This window comes from Diaphorina citri, unplaced genomic scaffold (genome assembly GCF_000475195.1).
Source record: "Diaphorina citri unplaced genomic scaffold, Diaci psyllid genome assembly version 1.1 scaffold2222, whole genome shotgun sequence".
NCBI lineage: Eukaryota > Metazoa > Arthropoda > Insecta > Hemiptera > Psyllidae > Diaphorina > Diaphorina citri.
The window spans coordinates 8,296-35,598 of NW_007379647.1; the positions used below are offsets into that span (position 1 = coordinate 8,296).

General features: G+C 37.0%; 1 protein-coding gene and 1 long non-coding RNA gene across 2 annotated transcripts; one reads left to right on the plus strand and one right to left on the minus strand.

Annotated features, from left to right (window-relative positions):
- The first annotated feature begins 213 nt into the window (after window positions 1–213).
- Window positions 214–657, plus strand: LOC113471269. The gene is made up of 2 exons (XR_003394032.1): window positions 214–270; window positions 520–657. It is a non-coding gene; the product is annotated as an uncharacterized LOC113471269 (long non-coding RNA).
- Window positions 658–1,510: 853 nt separating this feature from the next.
- Window positions 1,511–27,217, minus strand: LOC103518508 (myocyte-specific enhancer factor 2). Its single transcript, XM_026830281.1, is given in 6 exon segments — window positions 1,511–1,546; window positions 8,851–9,111; window positions 14,547–14,772; window positions 19,397–19,584; window positions 20,511–20,714; window positions 26,885–27,217. Coding segments are annotated over 6 exon segments (969 nt in total). The 5' UTR covers window positions 26,939–27,217.
- Window positions 27,218–27,303: the final 86 nt, after the last annotated feature.

Consider the following 27,303-nt stretch of genomic DNA (forward strand, 5'->3'; position numbering starts at 1 on the left):
CGGTTTGCCAGCCTAGTTAGCTTAGTTGGTAGTGCGTCTGCCCTGTAAGCGCTAGGCCGCAGGTTCGATTCCCGCCCGGGGCCATAGCAGTTACGGTTCCCTCTGTCAAACCTTTAAAAAAAACTCGGTTTAAGTTTAACTATCGGATTGGTTGAAATTAAAAAAAAGAGAAAATAATAATTGAAAACCCAAAAGGGATTTAGAATAATAAGAACTGAAATAAATTTTGGACAATCATATGTTTGGAATGATGTTTCAGTGCTACTTAAGGTCTTAGGCCAGCCATTCACGATCAGTTTTAACTGACAGTTCAAACTAAAACTGATCGTGAATGGCGGTGAACTGACAGTTCGATTGAACTGATGGTCTAAACTGAGGATTATAAAAATTTTATATTTTTAACTTAATAAAATCAAATTTTGTTTTCGAAATAACTATCCAAATATCTTGTTGTAAAGAATTTCGTATTAGACTCCAGGGTTAAACAAAAAATTTAAAATTAAAGCAAGAAAAAATAAGGAGTCAGTATTTTGTTCATAATATGGGGTGAAAGATTCCAGGGATTTCTTACATTGGAACCAATCAAAATGAACAATCTTTACCCAAATTTTGAAACATTATTTAGTAGATTTACCCAAAAATTTAATCTTAGAAAAACAAAAAATATATAAAATCGGATCATTATTGAGGGACTAGATTCAACCAAATGACAACAATAAAATCTAATTTTGTTTTGGAAATAACTATCCAAATATCTTGTTGTAAAGAATTTCGTATTAGACTCCAGGGTTAAACAAAAAATTTAAAATTAAAGCAAGAAAAAAATGGTACTCACAATTTATGGCAAACAGGTTGACAGAAAAGATATTGAATTAAAAAAATAAAATGAATTTAAAATTAACCAAAAAAATATATATCTAATAATCTCTTGTACTTCTTCTAAGGTAAAGCCACCAATTGTCTACACATACATTCAACTTTATAAAACAAAATTTACAGGTTACACGTATTTTAACTCATGTTATTTTCAGTTTGTAAAAGGCTACAATTAATTTTGACATGAATTGACTAGATGTCTTTTGTTTATGAATAACTTTTAAAAACGAAAAGTAATTACATGAAGAATAATTCATTAAAAAAAAAAATCCTCAATGGCAGAGAGTAACCATTTTCAATAATTTCAAAAATATGTATAACGGAATCTCTACACTTTAACATGTACTTTTTATAAGTGTTACCGGCAATCTATATAATACGGGCATTCCATAGAATACCTAGGTATTGCCTAGCGTTTTTAGGCAAAGTGTATAATGAAATCCGCAGTGCCATACTTTGAGATTTATATTAACCCGATTAGATTAAGCGCTGGGTTAGGCTTAATCCAAAGTTTAAAATAAATGCCAGATTGTTCGATTCCACTGGATTAATATGTACCAAAGTGTGATGTAAGATACCAGACTGGAATTATTTCTTTTTACGTTTGGTTTTAACTGCTTATTTTTTCGGCTTTCTATCTGTCCCAGTAAATGAAGCTTTCAATTCGCATCTGATGAAAAAAGATTGTTTGAAATTAGACTTTATAAATGGGGCTTGCATCTTTTAATTTCTAAATGGGGCCTCCATTGACAGTTTTGGTGAAATGTAAACAAACATCTTTGGTTTCCTAACTAAATGGGACTTCTAATTGGAACTTTAAAATTTTTAAATGGGGCTTTGATTCATGAACAATGTTTATACGGGGCCTCCATTGCTTAAATTTTCAGCGACCTTTCTACTAAAATGGGGCTACCATTGTTAGCCAAAATGGTCCTACAGTCCTTGAATATTTAAATGAATTTTGATCTTTGCTAGAGATGTTTTTGGCTAGAATTCAAGGTTTTCGGGTTTTTATTTGGAAATTTTTCGAACACATTCTAGAAGGTGTTTGAGATTGTTCTACTGTTCTTGGATATATCTTTGCTAGAGATGTTTTTGGCTAGAATTCAAGGTTTTCAGATTTTTATTTGGAAAATTTTCGGATCCTTTCTTGAAAGTATTCGAGAGTTATGATTAAAAAGATGGTTTGTTATTATTCATTTTGTTATTTTAAAGAATAGAATTAATTATCATTTTTACAATTTAATTCCCCAAAAGGGATTTAGGGATTTCCAGCCTTACTTAATTTGATTTACGAAGAAGATTCACATTTTTTTTATTATTATTTTTTACCTTTTTACGAAAGAAAAATATCGAGATCAAAAATTTTTTTCAAAGAGTGGGCGGGCGCGTTTTGATATTAAAATTGTTCGGAAAGTGAGTGAGTAAAAAGAAGAATATTATTAAATGGGAAAATATTTTTAAAAAAAGGAAATATTTGGGCGGAATTTTGAGGTCAGGTTTTAAAGAAAAAACATCACCAAGAAAAGAGAAAGCTTTTGCCAAAGAAAAACTGAAAAGTCAGCGTTACCTGAAAAGAAAAGGTACGCCTACGAAAAGATACATATGCGCATGAGCAGATGTACTTCGCAATGCGCATGCGTAGAAGACGAATACACTTTTCAATGCGCATGCGTAGAAGACGAATACACTTTTCAATGAGTATGCGCAGAAGTCGATTTTTACATACGATAAGAAGTTATGGAACTGCTTTCATAGATTTAGATGGTTTATGTTTCTTTGGCAAATGACCGGGGCCAGAATCTCAGTTTAAACTCCGTTAAAGTTTAACTCTCGCATTAAACAATCTCATTGGTTGATTTCAAAATTTTCAGCCAATAAGATTGCTTCCGACCTGGTTGGTTGAAAATTTTGAAATCAACACATCAGCTTAAAAGAAGACGAAAAAAGGTCTATTCTGGCGCAACAAGCAGACAGACAAAGAACTTCTCACTATTATATATTTCCAGAAAACCTCATATATTTTTCCACGATTTTTTGCAATTTACAACCTGGAAGGTAGCAGACGTTCCATGTTAACTAGGTTTAAAGCATTGATTCCATATCAAATGTACACTAAATGTACGAGTATTTATTTGCTGAATAATTGAATGTCACCAATAATATCCAGGGTGCAGTCAACCGATAACCAAACTCCTCATCTTAAATTCAATTTATCGTACTACTAAATCGATTCAAGATGAATTAATCGCTTCATGATCCAATTAAATCAGGAATAATTTGATCCAATTAGGTAACAGAACCGAGGGAAAAAAAATAGAATAGAATAATTCACGGTCAATGTCTGCCAATTTCCAATCGTCAATTCCTTCAAGGCTTTTCCGGAACATCAGAACTATTTTGGAAAATCCTGGATATGCAGTTTTAGTTTCCTACGAGTGTTCTACTGAAGAAGACGGTCCAATTTTGGCAGTATATTTCAGTTGGTCAAAGAGTAACTTTTGGTGAACGTTTTAAAAAATAAAAATATATTCAGTTCTGAAGTTGACTTTGAAGGATATAAAATTTTGATATTGCCTGCTGAAATTTTACAAAGCACACTTCTTTTTTGTGAGCTTCTGGTAATTTTTCAGTAAAATCAATAAGAAAGAAAGAAAAAAAAAACAACCCACATTTCCATATTTTTTGATAAAAGGAGGACCAAGGGCTATTCAAGCTCTCGGTCTCTGCGACCTTATAAGATCTTTCGTAAAAAAATTTCCATTTTATTTTTTTATTATTTTTTTATTTTATTTATTATTATTATTTTTTTTTAAAGTGATTTAAGATACTTTTTCATCATGGACGTTCTGTATTTTATAGTGAAAGTTCTCTTGTAGAAGAGCAAAACAATTTGAAGATCATGCCATCAAAGATTTATCATAGCAAAGTTTTTAAAAGTGAAGTGTTTCCAACTTTGAAAGAAGTTCTAAAAAACTTACAATACCATCAAAAAAACCAGTTTGATCGGAGAGCACAGCAAAACTCAAGCTCTATCAGTAAAATCCTAACCGTTTCAGCAGACACAACAAACAGGATCACAATGCCCTCAAAAAATCCTGAGAAGTCACAGCAAACGCCACATTCCTGCAAACCTCAAACAGTCTTTTCAACCCTCTCAGGTTGAAAATAAATCTCTAATGGTGGATTTTACCAAAGACTTAATGAGAGATTTAACTAATGGGGAAATTTTTAATCATCCAAAAAGGATATTTTATTAATAAAAAAAAGGGAGTTTTTAGCGATCCAAAAAAGGAGTTTTTAAAAACTCCTGTTGGGATCATTAAAAACTCCTTTTTTTAGTCCGTCCTTCCTTTATTATTACTAATAATAAAAGGTATAGTGGACGGACTATTGTATTCGCTTCGGTGTCGTCTGTCGGTCGGTCGGTCTGTCTGTCCCCATAGAAGGACTTACCCAAACCTAGTTATTATTAAAATATCTTTTTGAATGATTCAAAATTCTCCCATTAAGTCATTGGTGAAATCTACTAATAATTTTTAAAATAAATCTCTAACATTCTCTGAGTTTAGGTGATACACATTGTTTTTCACAACTTAAAAAATAAAATATAATTCGGTAACAAACGTGTTGTTTATTTCATTAATTAAATTTCAATTGGACTTCAGGCTGACTTGAGAGCGAGAATTTTTGTTCATAAATACGGGGTGTTAATAAAAGCCGTCAAATTAGCAAAATTTGTGGCCAAATTTGCGTCATCACTCAAGCAGTCTATTGAAAGACAAATAAACAGCTTCTACCCTGTGAATAAAACTTCATTTTCCTATACAGCTGGTCAATTGCACTTTTGATTTGGCTTGGATTATTAAAAAGAGAAGAAAAATAAAATAATTTAAAAAGTAGTATGAAAAAAATTAGAATAGAAAAAAAAGGAAAAAAATCAATTTGGGATAGCTACGTATAACACTTCTTGTGTCAAAACAACATTACAAACACAAAATATTTAACTTTTAACCCATGAGAGCCAAACTTTTTTTTTTATCTTGCTGGAATTCACTTCTAACTCTGGACTGGTACTGAGTAAAAATGTCCAATAATATTGAAAGTAGTAGGGAATTTTGTTTTCTAACTAATAGACATTCCCGATGCAATCTGACGTGGAGCGACTGAGATATTAGCGGAAAAGAGAGAAGAGTTTGGTCAAGTGTTTGGTGTGTATACGATAAGAAGTTATGGGAAACTGCTTTCATAGATTTAGATGGTTTATGTTTCTTTGGCGAATGACCGGGGCCAGAATCTCAGTTAAACTCCGTTAAAGTTTAACTCTCGCATTAAATAATCTCATTGGTTGATTTCAAAATTTTCAGCCAATAAGATTGCTTCCGACCTGGTTGGTTGAAAATTTTGAAATCAACACATCAGCTTACTTAATTCAAGAGTTAAACTTAACCGGAGTTTAAACTGATTGTGGATCCGGCCATTGGCGATTTTCCTTTTCTTTGGCTAGAGCTTTGCAAATGTCTCGAGATGGTTTCAAAGAGGGGTTCGGTTTCCTTTGGGGTTGAATTTATCTTTGGACGGAAATCTTGAAAGTACTGGATATTATGAAAGGGTATTATAGATGATTTTGTGACGTCACTACCAATTTGAGGCCAATTACTATAAGGTATTATAGAGATTTTTTGATGTCACATATGGTGAAAAAATGTGACCTTATTAACAATGGATATTATATAGGTTTATAGCTGATTATTCCTGACGTCAATATTGTAGATAGCTGAGATGTTACGTCATTACCAATAGAGTTCCGATGTGGAGTCGTGTACACTCGGCACTGTTCGGGCGTTGGAATTTTGACTCTTGTGACGTCATATATACTGTAGAGTGACGTCCCTACCAATAGAGTTCCGAAGTTGCGTCGTAAAAACAGACTATTCATTGTTGGAATTTACTGTTGCGATTCATAAAATAAATATAACGAAACGAAACGTAAAACAAGGCTGACTTAAAAGAGGATAAAAACGCCCTGATGCGTTTTACAATGGAGTTTAAAAAAGGGTCTTATGGCCATCGGGCGCTAGAATTGGTGGAGAACTCTGATTTGTGCGACCCGGAACTAAGAGGGGAATCAGGCGCTTGCGCAACTAAGTTCTTTTCCGATTTTGGGTTTCAGACAAACGCACACCATATGAAAAAATCTTATTTTTCAGCAATAAAAAATGTCAGTAAATAATTATTATCATAATAGAATATTTGTTTAAATATTTTCATTTTTATATGTAACAAAAAATTGGTCTAATTTTTTTTAATTCCTGTACAATAGAACATCGATTAAAAATACACATCGATTAAAAAATAAACATTAATTTATGTACAGACACACACGTAATTTAAGACATTGAGAAGAATAGGGTCTAATTATATTTTGATTAAGGGTTAACGCCCGGGGACACTAGTTGGTTTAAAATTGATCCGAAAGTGTTAACCTATCAGATCATAAAAAGCATTGGCCAATTAGATTTCAGTATTTGGCCAATCAGATTTTAGTATTTTCAATTTTGAATTCAGATCCTGAATAATAAAATGAGCTTGAACTGATTGATATCAAAGGATTGGAGGCATGGTTGGTCCAGAGGTAATGTGATCGCATGCCATGCAGAAAGTTCAGGATTCGCTTTCCAGATTAAAAAAAAACTTAACAAACAAATTAATGCATTTTTTTTTTTTTTTTTTTTTTTGTAAATACATTTTGATGTTTTCATGTTGATCCAGCAGCTATTTGGGATTTTTTTTTGTGTCTTCTCGCCTATCTGATGAGGCTACTGCTAAAATCTGATTGGGTCAATCTTTCAGATTAAGGTTTAAATGCGCAAGTGTGATCCCGAGTTTAAATAAAACTAATATCTTTTCGATTATTTATTTAATGGTAAGTTATTAATATTTTACGGCCCCGTTAAGTTGAATGAAATTTAATTAATTTATTAATAAGATGAGCGCCATTTTTTTTTCTCTCACAATTTTCAGATTTTGAACTAGATGATTTTTATATTTTTAGCGATTTTGGGAAGAAAAAGTTGACAAAAAATATTATTATCTCTGGAGTGGAAGGAACCACTGGACGAGGTTAATGCCATGGGCATTCTCTGGTAGTCCAATGTCTGAGATCAAATGGTTTAATTTTTTTTTTTAACCCTTTATTCAACCATTGGGTCACCGGGCCATGATAATTTACAGGGTATGCATTGCCTGACCTCCAAACAGGGGGAGAGGAGAGGAAGAGAGAGAGAAGGAGAGGGAGAGAGGAGGAGAGGGAGGGAGAGAGAAGGAGAGGGAGAGAGAGAGGAGGAGAGGGAGGGAGAGAGAGAAGGAGAGAAAGAGAGAGAGGAGGAGAGGGAGGGAGAGAGAGAAGGAGAGGGAGAGAGAGAGGAGGAGAGGGAGGGAGAGAGGAGGAGAGGGAGGGAGAGAGAGAAGGAGAGAAAGAGAGAGGAGGAGAGGGAGAGAGAGAGGAGGAGAGGGAGGGAGAGAGAGAAGGAGAGGGAGAGAGAGAGGAGGAGAGGGAGGGAGAGAGAGAAGGAGAGAAAGAGGAGGAGGGGAGAGAGAGGAGAGTGGGGAAACAAAAAAAGTTTCTATACCATTCATAGACCAAATTTTTACACACCACGATCACCTATGTTGGGAGGAGGAGGTTGCTCACAACTAAAGCAGGGCCACCACTCTTAGTTGCAAAGCTTCCAGACCCAAAAACCGAGTAATGTCTCAAAGCTCACTCTTTTTTCTCTTTAAGTGCTTCAATTAAACATAGAATTCCTTAAAAAAAAAAGACAGAGGACATCTCTAAGTAAATGAGACGGGAGGGAAGGAAAATGAGTGAGAGATAGAGAGAGATAAAAAAGGGGATTTAGCTAAAAAGAAGGAAAGAAGGGGAAATGGAAAGAGGTCTCGTCACACCCAAAACATCACATGGCTTCCCAGCTTTCTCAACCAAAACATGAAAGTCTCTTACCTACGAAAACACGAAAAATATTCACACACCGAATCATCACACCCAAAATTTGCCCTGATTTATTATCCACAATTCCAACTATGAGACTTTTTCATACTCAAAATGCTATGACACCATTTTAGACACAAAAATCCATTTCAACTTTTTTTTCACACATAACAATTCATTTTAACACCCAAAAATCCAAATCAGCCTTTTTCCACACCCAAAAATACTTTTCAATTTACTTTATTCGAAAACGTCATTTCAAACTATTTGTAACCCAAAATACCATTTTGCCCTTTTTATACACCCAAAATGCTATTTTAACCTTTTTATATACCCAAAATGTTGTTTTATCCAACAAAGTTTTAGTTACCACCTAACCCATGTATTTTGTAAGTGCAAAAAATAAAAAAAATATATAATAAAATAATATAACAACAAAAATTCCAACTAGGTGAAAAAAAAATACAGACGCGTAGGGTAAGACACTCACGTGATGTGAAAAAAAAAACTCCACAAAAAATAGTGAGATTCCACAGAAAAAACCTCGCTGTGTCAATACAACGCCGAGTTAAAAAGGCAGTTGCGTAGAGTAAGGTACTCACAAGGTTTGGGGAAAAAACTCCACAAAAGTAGTGAGATCCCACAGAAAAAACTTCGCTGTGTGAATACAATCAGACGTGTACGGTACTCACGTGGTGTGTGTATGACTGGTAGTGGCGGAGGTCGAAGTCCAATTCAGACTCATATCAGAGCCGGTTATATCGCCAAACAGGTTACTAAAGGAGCTAGAAGCTTTTATTTGTTTTCGGGAGTGAAAAAAAAAAACTCGGCAAAAAGTGGTGAGATCCCACAAAAAAAAACCTCGCTGTGTGAATACAACGCCAAATAAAAAAAAGGCGTAAAAAAATTCCGCAAAAAGTAGTGAGATCCCAGAGAAAAAAACCTCGCTGTGCAAATAAAACGCCAAGTTAAAAAAAAAAAACAGACGCGTAGGGTACTCACGTGGTGTGTGTATGACTGGTAGTGGCGGAGGTCGAGGTCCAATTCAGGCTCATATCAGAGCCGGTTATATCTCCGAACAGGTTACTATAGGACCCCCCGAGCAGTGGCGTTTGGAGGGCAATGACGGGGGTGTTCAGGCTGCCCGCTGTTACCCCGCCGGTACCCCCTGCTCCGCCACTCAGGCCGGATATACTCGTGGCCAGGTTCACGTTGATACTCGTCGACTGAAAATGAGAGAAGATCTTAGTCATTAATATTATAAGTAAAAAGATTTTTTTTTTTTTTTTGGTTTGACTAGTGGTTGACCTGTCCTTTGTAAGGGATTAGTGCAGCGTAAGAGGCATGATTTTGAAGCGCCGCCATTTTGAATCAGGATGGAATGTGACAATTTTAAGTAGCCTATGTCACCCTCAGTACTAAATCGGTCGAGCCGTTTCTTGTGAAAAGAAGACGAATTCTGGCGCAACAAACAGACAGACAGACAGACAAAGAACTTCTCACTATTATATATTCCCAGAAAACCTCATATATTTTTCCACGATTTTTAGCAATTTACAATTACAACCTGGAAGGTAGCAGACGTTCCTTCCAAGTTAACTAGATTTAAAGCATTGACTCCATAACTCCATATCAAATCTACACTAAATGTACGAGTATTTATTTGCTGACTAATTGAATGTCACCAATAATATCCAGGGTGCAGTCAACCGATACCGATAACCAAACTCCTCATCTTAAATCTTAAATTCAATTTATCGTACTACTAAATCAATTCAAGATGAATTACTCGCTTCATGATCCAATTAAATCAGGAATAATTTGATCCGATTAAGTAACAGAACCGAGGGAAAAAAATAGAATAATTCACGGTCAATGTCTGCCAATTTCCAATCGTCAATTCCTTCAAGGCTTTTCCGGAACATCAGAACTATTTTGGAAAATCCTGGATATGCAGTTTTAGTTTCCTACGAGTGTTCTACTGAAGAAGACGGTCCAATTTTGGCAGTATATTTCAGTTGGTCAAAGAGTAACTTTTGGTGAACGTTTTAAAAAATAAAAATATATTCAGTTCTGAAGTTGACTTTGAAGGATATAAAATTTTGATATTGCCTGCTGAAATTTTACAAAGCACACTTCTTTTTTGTGAGCTTCTGGTAATTTTTCAGTAAAATCAATAAGAAAGAAAGAAAAAAAAAACAACCCACATTTCCATATTTTTTGATAAAAGGAGGACCAAGGGCTATTCAAGCTCTCGGTCTCTGCGACCTTATAAGATCTTTCGTAAAAAAATTTCCATTTTATTTTTTTATTATTTTTTTATTTTATTTATTATTATTATTTTTTTTTAAAGTGATTTAAGATACTTTTTCTTACTGTCTACAGTCACCCTTCGTTAAGGTTGCTCAAATAGTATCTCGTAAATGCTAAGAGATAAAGATAAAAGTACAGTAGATGTAGGTTGTAGTTGACTCTCCAGTCTGCCTGAAATTTCCCCTTGCTAGAGAAATAGCAAAGGTTGAGTGCGAAGGGCATCTACTTGTGAAATTTTTGTACCCAATACCAAACATAAGAAATAATGTCAATACATAGGATGTCTGATATAAACCTAACCAATAATCGCCAAAACCAAATGTCAGCCGAAAGCAATCACCCTAGGGCTGATTGAGAGGCTATCGAAAAACGCCGACCCCGTCTGTACACGGGAAAAGGCGAAGAAAAAGGAGTCTCATTCTGGCAGTGTAAAAAAGATTAATTTTATTCTATTCTAATACAAATCTGACAACCCTGTTCACAGGTTGGAAAACACGGCAGCCGCAATCTGCAAGCGGCCGGCTTCGCCGACTGTATTTCGGCCGTGGGGCCGTGCTATCCGGCCTACTATCGTTCCAGGAACGGCCACTATCCTAACAGCTACTATGTGACCTACTACGCTAGAAATTACCCGAGACATTACCCCATAGGGTATTATGATTTCGATAGCGATGAAATCGACTACTACCCTAATACTTATGAGGATTTTGATCACGACTTCCCCAGTAACTATCACAAGGATGTAGATCTAAATGAGGACTACCATGGGAAATATTACCATAATACCCATCATGAGGATATACATGTTGATCATCATGATATAGACGTTGATCCAAAAGATATACATGTAGATGTTGATTTACATGGGGGCTTGCATACGAAATATACTCCTAATACTTTTCGTAAGGATATAAATGTTGATCATCATGATATAGACGTTGATCCAAAAGATATACATGTTGATCCTAAGGATATAGATGTTGATGTAGATGTTAAACATGATGTTGATATCATAAGGATATAAATGTTGATCATCATGATATAGACGTTGATCCAAAAGATATACATTTAGATGTTGATCCAAAGGATGTTGATTTACATGGGGGCTTGCATACGAAATATACTCCTAATACTTTTCGTAAGGATATAAATGTTGATCATCATGATATGGACGTTGATCCAAAAGATATACATGTAGATGTTGATCCAAAGGATGTTGATTTACATGGGGGCTTGCATACGAAATATACTCCCAATACTTTTCGTAAGGATATAAATGTTGACCATCATGATATAGACGTTGATCCAAAAGTTATACATGTTGATCCTAAGGATATAGATGTTGATGTAGATGTTAAACATGATGTTGATAATGATGAAGATCATACCGTGGAAGATGTTAATGATCATCATGATTTTCGTTTGGTCGACTAACCAATACCAGTGTACATAACAATTTTAGAAATGGACGATAATTTAAATAAATGAGAATGTGGAATCTTAGAAGGCTTTGTTTGTTTCCAATCTGAGTTTAGTTCAGGATGAAACAATCTGATTGACTAAAAAGTTTGAAATCAACCACTTAGATGTCTTAATCCACGATTTATAGGTACTCTGTTGTTTTGGCAACCTTAATTTAGGACAGTCCGTCAGTATTGTCAGTAAATGTTCCGTTATTTTTTAATTTACTTATTTGAAAACTTTACCTATGAAATGTACAAGACCTTGTTTAGACTGCGGGAGTAAAGGGACTTTTTAGTCTCATTCGAGCTGTCTAAACAAGGTACATTTATATTCCATTCGAGTTATTTTAGCGACCTTTGCTTTCGCCGAATAGTAATGGCAGAACAAAGAAAAGATATCTTTTTTATCTCCCATACACCGGTGTGATGGTCTCTGGCCATGTTTAATTGGCTCGTCCTGAACCGCAGTCAACTATCGTGAGGACTTGTGCTTAGTCCTTAAAAGCAGAGAGAACCCTTCCTAGTGAAACCAAATGCAAACCGGGGTGTTGCGCTCAGTCAAAACTGAGAGCTCACTTCGTTCTTTCAAAGGATTTCTCTGACAAATACTCACGGTTGTTGGTGTTGTTGTTGTTGGTGTTGTTGTTGTTGTTGTTGTTGTTGTTGTTGTTGTTGTTGTTGTTGTTGTTATTTTAGCGACTTTAGCTTTCGCCGAATAGTAATGGCAGAACAAAGAAAAGATATTTGTATCTGCCATACACCAGTGTGATGGTCTCTAGCCATGTTTAATTGGCTCGTCCTGAACCGCAGTCAACTATTGTGAGGACTTGTGCTTAGTACTTAAAAGCAGAGAGAACCCTTTGAAGAACTGCCAGCTAGCTAGGCTGGTTAGGGCTGGCTGCTCATCTCCCTGTTTATAGTTAGACAGCCAGACGCTAGTCTACTTTCTGTTTGAAGTCCAAAAATTAATCTAACGTGGTCACGCCAGACGAGGGGACATTAAGAAAAGGAAAATACGTCTATACTCACGGTTGATATGCATGGGTGTGAGGAGATGGTGCGACGTTGCCAGCTGGGCCTGCGTGAGGGAAAAGGTCTATTCTGGCGCAACACACAGACAGACAACTTCTCACTATTATATATTTCCAGAAAACCTCATATATTTTTCCACGATTTTTAGCAATTTACAACCTGGAAGGTAGCAGACGTTCCTTCCAAGTTAACTAGGTTTAAAGCATTGATTCCATATCAAATGTACACTAAATGTACGAGTATTTATTTACTGAATAATTGAATGTCACCAATAATATCCAGGGTGCAGTCAACCGATACCGATAACCAAACTCCTCATCTTAAATTCAATTTATCGTACTACTAAATCAATTCAAGATGAATTAATCGCTTCATGATCCAATTAAATCAGGAATAATTTGATCCGGTATTTCGGCCGTGGGGCCGTGCTATCCGGCCTACTATCGTTCCAGGAACGGCTACTATCCCAACAGCTACTATGTGACCTATTACGCTAGGAATTACCCGAGACATTACCCCATAGGGTACTATGATTTCGATAGCGATGAAATCGACTACTACCCTAATACTTACAAGGATTTTGATCACAACTTCCCCAGTAACTATCACAAGGATGTTGATCTACATGAGGACTACCATGGGGAATATTCTCCTAATACTTTTCATAAGGATATAAATGTTGATCATCATGATATAGACGTTGATCCAAAAGATATACATGTAGATGTTGATCCAAAGGATGTTGAGTTACATGGGGGCTTGCATACGAAATATTCTCCTAATACTTTCCATAAGGATATAAATGTTGACCATCATGATATAAACGTTGTTGATCCAAAAGATATACATGTAGATGTTGATCCAAAGGATGTTGATTTACATGGGGGCTTGCATACGAAATATACTCCTAATACTTTTCATAAGGATATAAATGTTGATCATCATGATATAGACGTTGATCCAAAAGATATACATGTTGATCCTAAGGATGTAGATGTTAAACATGATGTTGATAATGATGAAGATCATACCGTAGAAGATGTTAATGATCATCATGATTTTCGTTTGGTCGACTAACCAATACCAATGTACATAACAATTTTTTAAATGGACGATAATTTAAATAAATGAGAATGTGGAATCTTTTAGAAGGCTTTGTTTGTTTCCAATCTGAGTTTAGTTCAGGATTAAACAATCTGACTGACTAAAAACTTTGAAATCAACCAGTTAGATGTCTTAATCCAAGATTTATAGGTACTGTTGTTTTGGCAACCTTAATTTAGGACCGTCCGTCAGTAAATGTTCTGTTCTTTTTTAATTTACTTATTTGTAAACTTTACCTATGAAATATACAAGACCTTGTTTAGACTGCGGGAGTAAAGGGACTTTTTAGTCTCATTCGAGCTGTCTAAACAAGGTACATTTATATTCTATTCGATTTAGGTATACCTATGAAATGTACAAGACCTTGTTTAGACTGCGGGAGTAAAGGGACTTTTTAGTCTCATTCGAGCTGTCCAAACAAGGTATATTTATATTCTATTCGTGTTTGGCTAGGGGACGTTAAACAGAGAGAAGACTAGCGTCTGGCTGTGGGACTATAAACAGGGAGGAGAACAGCTAACCCTAACCAGCCTAGCAAGCTGGCAGTTCCTCAAAGGGTTCTCTCTGCTTTTAAAGACCAAGTACAAGTCCTCACGATGGTTGACTGCGGTTCAGGACGAGCGAGCCAATTTAACATGGCTAGAGCTAGAGACCATCACCCCGGTGTATAGCAGATACAAAAAGACATCTTTTCTTTATTCTGCTATCGCCATTCGGCGAAAGCTAAAGCCGCTACAACAACAACAATAATGAAAACACTATCATACCTCTCGTTCTGCTTCGCTGAGACTCAGAGGAGGCTGGTTAGGTTGACTAGTCGGATCACTGGACGTTGGAGGCGGTGTAGCGTACCAAGTCCATGCTGGTAGCCATCCAGCTAGTAACGAGCGCGCTTCTACGTCGCTACTGGAAGGTCGTGGAGAGACGCTACAGGACTGTCCCATGTGTGGGGAGGTCTGCAGTAAACTCGAAGTGTCATAAGAAACGTTCAGACTACTGTAATTCTGTCCCGAACCTGTTGGAAGAGAAAAAAACAACTAGGATCAGCAAGAAGAACATTTTCCTACCCAGAGGTTTGAGAGAGCTTTAACAACGGAGGTCTTATCGCAATCGAAGAGGACAAGATAGGAGAAACCCAGCTGTCCCGAGAAAGAACATTATTGCTGGAGTAACATTATTGCTGGAGTCAGTCCTATGCGAGCAGTATAAATAAGCACTAAGCACTATTATTCGTTCAGGATAAGATCCGCCTCCGGCGGGAATTGAACCCATGGCCTAGCGCTTACAGTCGGTGGTGTAGTGGTCAACCTGCCTCGGTAGTGTAGTGGTCAAGGCGCTCGCCTGGTAAACAGGAGGGCGTGGGTTCAATCCCAGCCGAGGTATAGAATTTTATCCTCAATATAATTTGAGAATTTGACCACAATAATAGTAGTAGCCTACTGCTGGAGTAAAGGTACTCTTCAGTCCTATGCGAGCAGTATAAATAAGCATCGTTATTATTACATATTATTATTCGTTCAGGATAAGATCCGCCTCCGGCGGCAATTGAACCCATGGCCTAGCGCTTACAAGGCAGACACTCTACCCTCCAATGTCGATTCGTAGAAGCTTAATCCATCCTTTAGGGCTGCTTGCCCCTACACCTAACCCTTGGAGTGGGCTTTTTGTGTTGGGTTCTCCAATCTAACGAGGCAAAGTTTTATTTACTAGTCAACTAGCCGAAACCCGTCGCTTCGCTCCGGATTTCCGCTAGTTCATCCTGAGGCATGGCCGAACTTGTAGAAAATAATAAAAAATACGGTCGCGCTGCGCGCTCCCTATTAGCTGCATAGTTATCAATCTAAAAACATATTAACATAAACGAAACTCAAAATGTTGGTCAAGAGCGGAACATTTCTCTCCGCAGTCTCTTCTTCCTGTGTATTTCCTATGGAACTCATGTCACTCATCCATTTAGTGGTCTTGCTCGGCGTAGTTTAACCGGAAAATAGCCTATAACCTTCTTCACGGGAGTGCAAGCAATAAGTTGACAAAGTTTCATAGCAATCGGATGAGCGGTTTGCCCAGGCATAAAGTTCAAACAAACACACACATTTCAGGTAATATTTAAGTCCTATTTTACGTCATCACTTAAGGTCAAGCAGTTCACTGGGGAAAAAAAACTGCATCTAAGCCGATCTGGCGATACTAAAGGACAAGCAAACTGTGCAATATGCAAACACTGAAAATTACATTGAAGTGTCATAAGAAACGTTCAGACTACTGTAATTCTGTCCCGCACCTGGTGGAAGAGAAAAACAATTTGGATCAGAAAAGGGAAGATTTAGGATCAGCAAAATCAACAACTTAACTTAGATCAGAAAAGGAAGAGTTATAATTACGATAGATATAAATAGTAAAATAAAGGTAAGCTAGAAGTGTCATAAGAAATGTTCGGACTACTGTAATTCTGCCCAGAACCTATTGGAAAAGAAACAACAATTTGGATGACCAAAATGGAACAACTTGGATTGGTAAAATTAACAACTGAGATCAGAAAAGAAACAGTTATAATTACTTTAAATGATAAAATAAAGGTAAAATCTGCAGTATACTGAAGAAAAACAACTTGAATCAGCAAAATCAACACTCTTACATCAGAAAAAGGAACCAGTTTAAATGAACTGGCTGTGGGAATCTTAATAATAAAATAAAGGTAAGGTCTACAGTAGCCTATAACCTTCACGGGAGTGCAAGCAATAAGTTGACAAAGTTTCATAGCAATCGGATGAGCGGTTTGGCCAGGCATAAAGTTCGAACAAACACACACACATTCATTTTTATTATATATTAGATCAGGTAATATTTAAGTCCTATTTTACGTCATCACTTAAGGTCAAGCAGTCCACTGGGGAAAAAAAACTGCATCTAAGCCGATCTGCCGATACTAAAGGACAAGCAAACTGTGCAATATGCAAACACTGAAAATTACATAATAAGTCACTAGTAAATGTAAAGATATGCATATGAATAAAATTATGCAATTCGCATTTGCATATCATCTGAGATGGCTTGCCAAACATTCTACTCCACTAGTAGCCAGTAGTAAAGAGTAAATCTGATGCCAATTCTATGGAATTCCTTGGAATTTACAGCTGATCATAATTTGTAATTATTCCAGCGTCCATACTAGGGTCGATCGACATCTACTGAAGAAAATTTTAATAATAATAATAAAAACAATAAATGTAAATGCAGTTTCTTTGTGTTATTATGTCACAACTTTGGTGCTCACTGCAGCATTGTAGGATTTTTCCCAATATCTCACCAGTAGTAAAGAGTAAATCTGATGCCAATTCTATTGAATTCCTTGGAATTTACAGCTGATCATAATTTGTAATTATTCCTTCCAGCGTCGATAAAATGGCACAAAAGCTCAACTTTTCTGTACAAGATTAACTTTTCTATACAGACTACAGAGCGAAAATCTTTACATTTTTGTCCTGAAAACGAAGTTTTTATTTAACAATAGAGAGTACGTTACATAATGGGAGTTCTAATTTCCATTCATCCTTATCCACGTTTTAATTTTTACAAGGATTTTTATTGCATCAATTGGCGCAATCCTTTTTCATCAATTGGTGTAAACCTTTGTTTTGCGTAAATTTTACTGCGTCATAGCAAGTTAGCTTGGTTGGTAGTGCGTCTGCCTTGTAAGCGCTAGGCCGGGGGTTTGATTCCCGCCCGGGGCGGATTTTATCCGCAGTGGATAATGTTCGTTTTCGGAACGCCTGGATTTCTCCTATCCTGTCTTCGATGGCCCTGCTTGACATCAATTACTGAATGAACCTATTGAAAGGTATCAATTTCAGACCAGGGTTTATACGCTTTTCCCGGAATAAAATTCCATGACTATTCCATGACTTTTCCAGGAACCTAAAATCAGTAAGATTACCCCTTCATTTAAATAAAATATGCAATATGCAGAACGTCAAGGAATATGAGGGGGAATGAATGCGCCGCAGGCCGTTTTTCGGAAAAACCTGATATTTAATTTGAACATTTTTTTAATTTTTGACCGACTGGCAAATTTCTTGGCTTTTCCAGGTTTTCTTTAAATTTTCACGATATTCCATGACTTTTTGGCCGATTTTCAGATTCCATGACTTTTCCAGGTTTTCAAGTTTTTCCAGGTCGCGTATAAACCCTGTAGACGTTGAAAAAAAGTACACAAAGTTCAGAAGTACATATTTTGGAAAGAAAGTAGCACAGATATTTTCAGATGAATACCTATTATGAATATTAATAACAATATCATAAACATTTATACAGGGTGGCCAAAAATCCCTTATTATTTTTTAATTATCTATTTATATTAGAAAAAAAAATATTATTATTATTATTATTATTTAAATTCTATTTAGGTATTATTCTGAAACTGCAACTTTTGGAATTATTTTTACGTAGCCGGAAAACGCTGTAGCTCAAACTGAGAGCATTCGGGAACCCTGTACCCCTGTTCACAGTGAAAACTGGCCTTATTTTAACTTTTAACCCCATGGACTTCGGCCCTGGAGATTGTTCAAGTTCAATTCAAGTCATAAAATTTAGGGTAGTGTTTTAAGTGGGGAACGACATTTTTTTTTTTTTTTTTTTTTGGGGTTTTTTTTTATGTGGGGTTATGGTTCTCTGGACAAAATTTGCACCACCATTTTCGTGTTCCTGGTAAAAAGACCTTTAATTTGATATATAGGTCGACCAGGTTTGGATAAGTCCTTCTATGGGAACAGACCGACAGACTGACAGACCGACAGACGACACCGAAGCGAATACAATACGAGTAGTCCGTCCCTTATACCTTTTTATTACTATTGTAATTTGTAATAATAAAGGAAGGACGGACTAAAAAGGAGCTTTTCTTTTCCACGGACGTGACTTCTGCATAATTGCCATTTTTATATATACACTGAGCCAAATGAAATTCCGACCACCTTGAAAATTTAATTTTTGGTAATTTGACACTAATCAAAACAATGATGACAATTTCAATTAATTACCTAGCTGTGGATCCAAACCAAACTTTAGTGCAGGTAAAATATATGTTCTATCCAATAACCAACTAGCATGTACGTACATTACATGTAGAACAAAATTTCTAGGTGGTCGGAATTTCATTTGGCTCAGTATAGGTACAATAAAACCTAATATAATGAGTAAATACTTAAATAGGATGTATGTACATGAGTTGGAATATGACCTGTTGAGGAAGATATCCATTGACATCACTCCAATACATACACTTAAACAGCCCAAGGATCCCAAAAATCACTTTAGAAAATTTCCGTCTGTCTGTCTGTCTGTCATACTGATAGACCTTTTGTTGTCCCCTTTTCACAAGAAAACGGCTTGGCCGCTTTTGATGAAATTTTTTGTGGTTGTTAAGAAGAGTACTGAGGGTGACATAGGCTGCTTAAAATTGTCACACTCCATCTTGATTCAAAATGGCGGCGCTTCAAAGTCATGCCTCTCACACCGCGCTGACCCCGTACAAAGGACGGGTTAACCACTAGTAAAAATAAATGGGGTCCGTTGTCGAAAATCCGGTCTCACCTCGATAATATTCCGATTGGTGAGTGACTCATGGGGCTCGTTGTACTCGGTGTATGGCGCCAGTTGTTGGGACCGGGCCATCATCATGTTGTGAAAGTCTTCGTCTATCTTCGAGTACTTGGCCTCGGTTCGCGGGGTCAGCTGGTACTCTGAATCGTTATCGCCGCTGTCCGGAGAACATGGGCCTCCGTTCTTGTGCTCTTTCTTGTTCAGCGCCTAGAGAGAAGAAAATCTCAAATCAAATCGTGTTTTTTTTTTTTTTTCAAGATTTAATTTACAATCCTGCCTCGGTGGCGTAGTGGTCAAGACGCTCGCCTGGTAAACAGGAGGGCGTGGGTTCGATCCCAGCCGAGGCATGGAATTTTATCCTCATTTATTTGAGATTTTGACCACCTAATAATGGAGCTCTAAGGGTTAGGTGGTAGAGAACGCCTCCGGCGTTAACCTCACCTAGTGGTTCCCTTCCACTCAAGAGTCTATTTATTTATTTATTTACAATCTACAATTTTAATAGGTACAATAAAACCTAATATAAAAGATTTAATTTACAATCTACAATTTTAATAGGTACAATAAAACCTAATACATATAATGAGTAAATACTTAAATAGGATGTATGTACATGAGTTGGAATATGACCTGTTGGGGAAGATATCCATTGACATCACTCCAATACATACACTTAAACAGCCCAAGGATCCCAAAAATCACTTCAGAAAATTTCCGTCTGTCTGTGCCTACATATGTATTTCTGTCTGTCTGTCATACTGATAGACCTTTTGTTGTCCCCTTTTCACAAGAAAACGACTTGGCCGATTTTGACGAAATTTTTTGTGGTTGTTAAGAAGAGTACTGAGGGTGACATAGGCTGCTTAAAATTGTCACACTCCATCTTGATTCAAAATGGCGGCGCTTCAAAGTCATGCCTCTCACGCCGCGCTGATCCCGTACAAAGGACGGGTCAACCACTAGTAAAAAATAAGAATAGAATAGAATAGAATATACCTTGTTTATCCTGCCAGAATGAGACTGAAAAGTCCCTTTACTCCCGCAGTCTAAAACAAGGTCTTATATATTTCATAGGTATAGTTTCAACATATGTAAATAAAAAATGGGGTCCGTTGTCGAAAATCCGGTCTCACCTCGATAATATTCCGATTGGTGAGTGACTCATGGGGCTCGTTGTACTCGGTGTATTTGAGCAGGACCCTATCCATATCTGTACTGGCGTACTGGTACAACTTGTTACTGGATGAGAATATAATCAGCGCTATCTCACAATCACACAGAACGCTCAGTTCGTACGCTTTCTTCATAACGCCAAACTTGCGTTTATTGAATGTCACCTAAAAAATAATAATAAAAAAATAAATAAATAAAAAAAACTACAATAAAACATAAAAAACAATAATATGACCTAATAATATGAAAATGACGACCAATAAAAGAAGTGACACCGAAAAATGATGGCCAGGTGAGGAGCCAAATGGACAAAAAGTAGTGAGATCCCCTTCAAAAAGCACAAATGTGTAAGAATAAGGCCAAGTTCAAAGACATGAATGTAAATAGAAATGTGGGATTGTAAAATAAGTGACATGGAAAAAAGGGGGGAGAAAATGGCCTTATTCTTAAACACATAGAGTTAGGATTTTTGAGATATTGGGAAAAATCCTACAATGCTGCGGTGAGCACCAAAGTTGTGATATAATAACACAAAGAAACTGCATTTTGCTTCTCCTCCTACCATGCTGGCACCGGTCGCTATGCGCATTTATATGTCATAGCTACTCATTTTCCTCACGAGGCTGAGTGGGTTCTGTGTGATTGTGAGATAGCGCTGATTATATTCTCATCCAGTAACAAGTTGTACCAGTACGCCAGTACAGATATGGATAGGTTGCATGATACAAATTTCTTGACCCCGCCGGGAATCGAACCCGGGTCTCCCGCGTGCAAGTCGAGCGCAGTGACCACTACGCCATGGGAGCTGACAATAGCTCACTCAATAGCTCATCCTTTCTACCAAACTCGTTCAATCTTAGAGTACGTCTAAACTAACTTGGTCGATTTAGCCTGGATTAGTGGAAGCCCTATTAACGAAAGCGGTAGAGCTACGTACCGCCAAGTCAAAGCAGTTTGACCGTAAAAGATATTTTGAGGAATACAGCCTAGCTCCTGAAAGTATATCTTATATTTGGAAAATTTTTGACGTCACAACAACCAATACCATCGTCCTGGAAGGTGTTGTAAGGTTTTTTCTTCTGCAATATTGCGTCACAACTTATATGAAGTTTTTTTTACGGAATAATGGGCCTGATACGCGTAAGAAAGCATAGGAATCTAGAAGATAATTAATAAAATGGCACAAAAGCTCAACTTTTCTGTACAAGATTAACTTTTCTATACAGAGCGAAAAACTTTACATTTTTGTCCTGAAAACGAAGTTTTTATTTTTTTCATTTTTTAATTTTTATTTTTAGGATCTGAATAATTCTTAGGATAGGATTTTTTATTTTACTTCTTAGAACCATTCTATCTCGAGCTCAATAAACTTTGAGAGTTTGAGCTGAATCCTCCTTGTCAAACTTTAGCTAAATAGCTGAAGTTCGTGTCGACTGAGAAGCAAACAGATCAGGTCTATGGCGAGTAAGTTAAAACGTAGCGGCCTCAGCTGTAGCCTGTAGCCGAATGGTGATTTTTTTTTTACCTTCTTCTTATTAAGTTAAATTTAAAATGATTATCATCATCAAATCTTAAGTCGTTCCGTCCAAGGGTACGGGTCGCACTAAAAGCAGGATACATTGATACATTCTGTATATTCTATCCCATGCACTTTCTTCCGTACTTTCCATGTCAGGAAGAACATACGTACCTACTACCTGTGAAGATGAGAACGTAGCTCGTAAGGAAAGTGTATCTCGAGAACCAGGGATAGGTACAGATTACGGGAGAATCCAGAGATTTGGAAGGATAAGACAGGGGGATATGATCACAGAAACTTTTATTATTATTATTCGAGATGGAAGATAAACATAAAAAAAAACACGTGGTCTGCAGGAAATCTAAACATTAGCAGGGAGAATTCCACGTCGAAAGATATTTATGCAGTATGTATGTCTTACTCCTTAGATCCTTAGAATAATCACCCTAGGAAGTTCCTTTAGCTCCTAGGTACTCCCAATAGTGATGGGATAGTATCTTTATTGGTTGGGGATGTTGGAATACCCATCAGCACAAACATCTGATGGTTCCTAGGTGTAAACATATGGAGAGAGAATCCACGTGGTGTGGAGAAACCGTAAACATTAGCCGGGAGAATTCCACGTGGCAGGATAATAAAAAAAAGTATAAGAAGAAGAGCGTGTTTCGAAATAGAAAAACAGGAAGGAGAACCAGAAGAAGAGGAGAAGAAACGAGAACAGTAAAATGTAGAAAAGCCCAAACAATAATGGGAAAGAAGAAAAAGAAGAAGAAGAAAAAGAAGAAGAAAAAGAAGAAGAAGAAGAAGAAGAAGAAAAAGAAGAAGAAGAAGAAAAAGAAGAAGAAGAAAAAGAAGAAGAAGAAAAAGAAGAAGAAGAAGAAAAAGAAGAAGAAAAAGAAGAAAAAAAAAGAAGAAAAAGAAGAAGAAGAAAAAGTAGAGAAAGAAGGAAGATGAGGAAGAGGAAAAAGAAGAAAAAAAGGAGAGGAAGTAGAAGTAGAAGAAAATGAACGGAAAAGAGACGAAGAAAGAATAAACTTTAAAAGAGAGAGATCTGGGAGACAGACAGAAAAAAAGAGATACCTACCTACCTACTGTATGAGTGAGAAAGCTGAAGAGGTAGAAAGAGAGGATGAGATCATCAGGGGGGGTAATAGAAGAAGACCCACTGATTGATGAGGCATAAGGAGTAACATGAGTGAGAGAGAGAGAGAGAGTGTGCGAGAGAGAGAGAGAGAGAGAGAGAGTGTGTGTGTGTGAGAGAGAGAGAGAAACTAGAGGAAGAGCTCTCTAAGACTCTAAGGTACCACATGGCTCAGATAAAAAAAATAGAAAGTAAAAATAAAAAAAAAAATCCGAGTGGAGAAAAATATTCCAATAGATCAGTTGCGCTTACTTGGGTGATGTTTCAAAGTCATAGAGCAGGAAAAATGAGGAACAACGGAATTTTTCTTTTTCTTCTTGGCCTTTTGGCAAGGTCTATTTATAGAGTTTTTATAATATAAGACACAAGTATACTTAAGATTTAAATATTTAACAAGCATTTATGCTAAGCACAATTAAATTTCCTCATTATTTAAATCAGCCCTTAAATTTTTACCTAAAACTGTACTTGAACTTTTGCCCACCCTGTACCTATAAGGTAAAGTTTATTTTGATGGATATCTTCACGACCGGTAATGAGAAGGTAGAAATTTGATTTATTGAAAAGAGAGTGTATTTTCATACCAATTATTTCTTGCTCTAAATTCAAGTTCATACTCAGCTTAAATTGAGTATTGCCAAAATTCAAGTCCACACAAGTTTACAGAGTCAACTTTTTTTTTGTATCATAGAAATTCAAAGTCATTCTCAAGGGACTGCTTAAGTGATGTGTCATCATCGATTCCTAAAGGCAAATCCTTGTTGAGACAGCCACACCCCTCTATCGGATGCCTTTCTTTCCAGCTGCGAATGTTGACTCTATCCCAGCAGGATCTTACACTCGTATTTATGAACAAGAATGATCGTTCTTAGATCAGTCTCAAGTCAAAATTGACCAATCAAATGGCTTGAGACTGTGCTTAGCACGAACTTAAGAGCCAGCATTTTGTTCATAAATATGGGTGTAAGTTATTCTTCTTCTCCTTCGCCCTTTCCCATGTTCAGATGGGGTCGGCGTTTGTTGTCGGCCTCTCAATCAGCTCTAGAGTGATCGCTTTGAGGCCAACTGGTTCTGGCTAAACAAAATTTTTCGAGTGGGATGCCCTTCGCACTCAACCCTTGCTATTGTTTATAGTCCCTCAACCCTTGCTAGCAAGACGCTGATCTACTCTCTGTTTATAGTCCCTCAGCCAGACTACCAGCAGGATCTAAGTAATGACGTAAAATGGGGCAGAAATATTCACATTACAAGATTGGCTTTAGCATTATTTTGACATCACAACATTTTGTAGGTAGTTGGTTGTGCAAGTTTTTATTATTATTATTTTTAGGATCTGAATAATTCTTAGGATAGGAATTTTTTATTTTATTTCTTGGAACCATTCTATCTCGAGCTCAATAAACTTTGAGAGTTTGAGCTGAATCCTCCTTGTCAAACTTTAGCTAAATAGCTGAAGTTTGTGTCGACTGAGAAGCAAACAGATCAGGTCTATGCCAGCCTAGTTAGCTTAGTTGGTAGCGCGTCTGCCTTGTAAGCGCTAGGCCGCGGGTTCGATTCCCGCCCGGGGCGGATTTTTTTAAAGTTACTTCTTCGGAGTTTTGACCTCAGATTTGGATTTTTCCCAACTTTTTACATAGGAATCGACCATTTATTTGTAATTTTTACCCATTTGCAACTGCTCCATTGCTCCCGTAGGTATCTTAACTCCGACCCTCAGTTATGTAAGCAACTCGATTTCTAGTTGGTATGTATTTCTAATCCACAATACTTTTTTTTTAAAGAGGTTTGACAGAGGGAACTGTAACTGCTATGGTCTTATCGTCCCGAAATCGAAGAGAGAAGGAAGACAGGACTGACGAAAAATCTGGTGTGAACATCACACGACTTTCCTCATCCTATTGAATGATGCTTATTTTGGGTGTTCTTGTTCAATGATGCTTATTTTTGGGTGTTCTTATAGCCAAACTTTTACAATATCTCTAGCCGTTTGGTCGGTATGGCTGAGAACCGCCAAAAAACGGTCAAAATACCGCCAACCGTAGCACCTATCTCAATTAAACGTTTTGAGTTGCATCCTTGTCACATTTGTAAACTCCATACCAAATTTCAAGTCTCTAGCTCTTACCGTTCCCGATATATTGTTAAATTACACCGAAAACCGCCAAAAAGCGGTAAAATGCCACCAACCGTTGCACCGATCTTAACCAAAAGTTTCGTGTCGCATCCTTGTCACATTTGACATCTACATACCAAATTTTAAGTCTCTAGCTCTTACCGTTCTCGAGATATTTTGTTTACAGGCAGACAGACACACACGGACCAATGGCTGAAACTATGGATTTAGGCTCTAGGGACCTCAAAACGTGTTTTGACACTAAAATCTGACCATCGAAAATTTGACCCGATTACATTAGCTTCCTATAGGATAAGGAAAGTAAAAAAGAGAAGGATAAAACAGCAATTAGGTGAATATGGGTACAAAAAATACAGGGTGTCCAATAATAAACGAATCACTGAAATATCTCGATAATGACAAAGGCCAGCTACTTACTATCAGGTAGACCTGACAGGCCGACCTGATTCGGTGTACCTGTCACCTCTGAAGTTTTACCGAGTATTTCCAGAGGGGATTTATTGCTTAAAAAAAAGTGTAACTGTCAGGTCTACCTGATAGTGAGTGGCTGGGCTAATAAAGATAGGAAATTCGAAAAAGAGGGGGGAAGAAGTTTGGAGACATTCTGTATACGAGTCTTCAAGTGAAATTCGAAAAAGAGGGGGGAAGAAGTTTGGAGACATTCTGTATACGAGTCTTCAAGTTGTAACCAGAAGGGACAGTATTTTTCAAAGTGATTAAATCTGAACCAATGCCATGCAACCAACCGTTTGATTGATTTTTTGACATTGGGACCATTGGGTAATAGATAGACAGATGCAGGTATTTCATAAATTACATATAAAGTTAGAGTAGGTATATCCTTCGAGATCCCCTTCAAAAAACACAAATGTGTAAGAATAAGGCCAAGTTCAAAGACGTAAATGTAAATAGAAATGTGGGATTGTAAAAGAAGTGACATGGAAAAAAGGGGGGAGAAAATGGCCAAATAAGGAAACACATAGACAAAACCAAATATGTAACGCCAAACTTACCTGTTCCTTTCATCCGTGATCCTGGAGATCTGAATTTTCTCTCGCCCCACTTGGCCTTTTTTTCTTCACATTGTGTTTTGAGGGGGATCTCACTTCTTTTTGGATAGGAGCTTGGCCTTTTTTTTTCTCTCACATTGTGTTTTGAGGGGGATCTCACTTCTTTTCGGATAGGAACTTGGCCTTTTTTCCTCTCACATTGTGTTTTGAGGGGGATCTCATTTGTGTTTTTGTCTGGGATCTCATAACTTTTTGCCCTAAAGTGTGTTTTCTCACCTGTCTATTCCGTTCGTCCGTGATCCTGGAGATCTGAATTTTCTTTCGACCCCACTTGGCCTTTTTTTCTTCACATTGTGTTTTGAGGGGGATCTCACTACTTTTTGGATAGGAACTTAGCCTTTTTTTTTCTCGGACATTGTGTTTTGAGGGGGATCTCACTTCTTTTTGGAAAGGAACTTGGCCTTTTTTCCTCTCACATTGTGTTTTGAGGGGGATCTCATAACTTTTTGCCCTAAAGTGTGTTTTCTCACCTGTCTATTCCGTTCGTCCGTGATCCTGGAGATCTGAATTTTCTTTCGCCCCATCGCGCTGGCTTGGCCGGGGGGTGCGATGGTAGGGGGGTGCGAGGTGGAGCCTGTCGGGGCGGCAATTCTGACGGTAGGGGAGGACCGGGGGGGCAGACACGACTCCGGAACGCGACTACCGCGTACAACCTGCGAACACGAGGGAGGAAGCAAAAATGGGGGGTTAGAGAATTGCGCACATCTTACTCTGTTTCATTATTGACTATTGTAAACATAAACAACCGTTAGAGTAAGTATATTATTGTTTTGTTTGTCTCTTCGTTCGTTCGTTCGTTTTTTTTTTTTTTTTTTTTTTTTTTTTTTTTTTGTTTTTTTTTTATTTTTTTTTTTTTTTTTTTTTTTTTTTTTTTTTTTTTTTTTTTTTT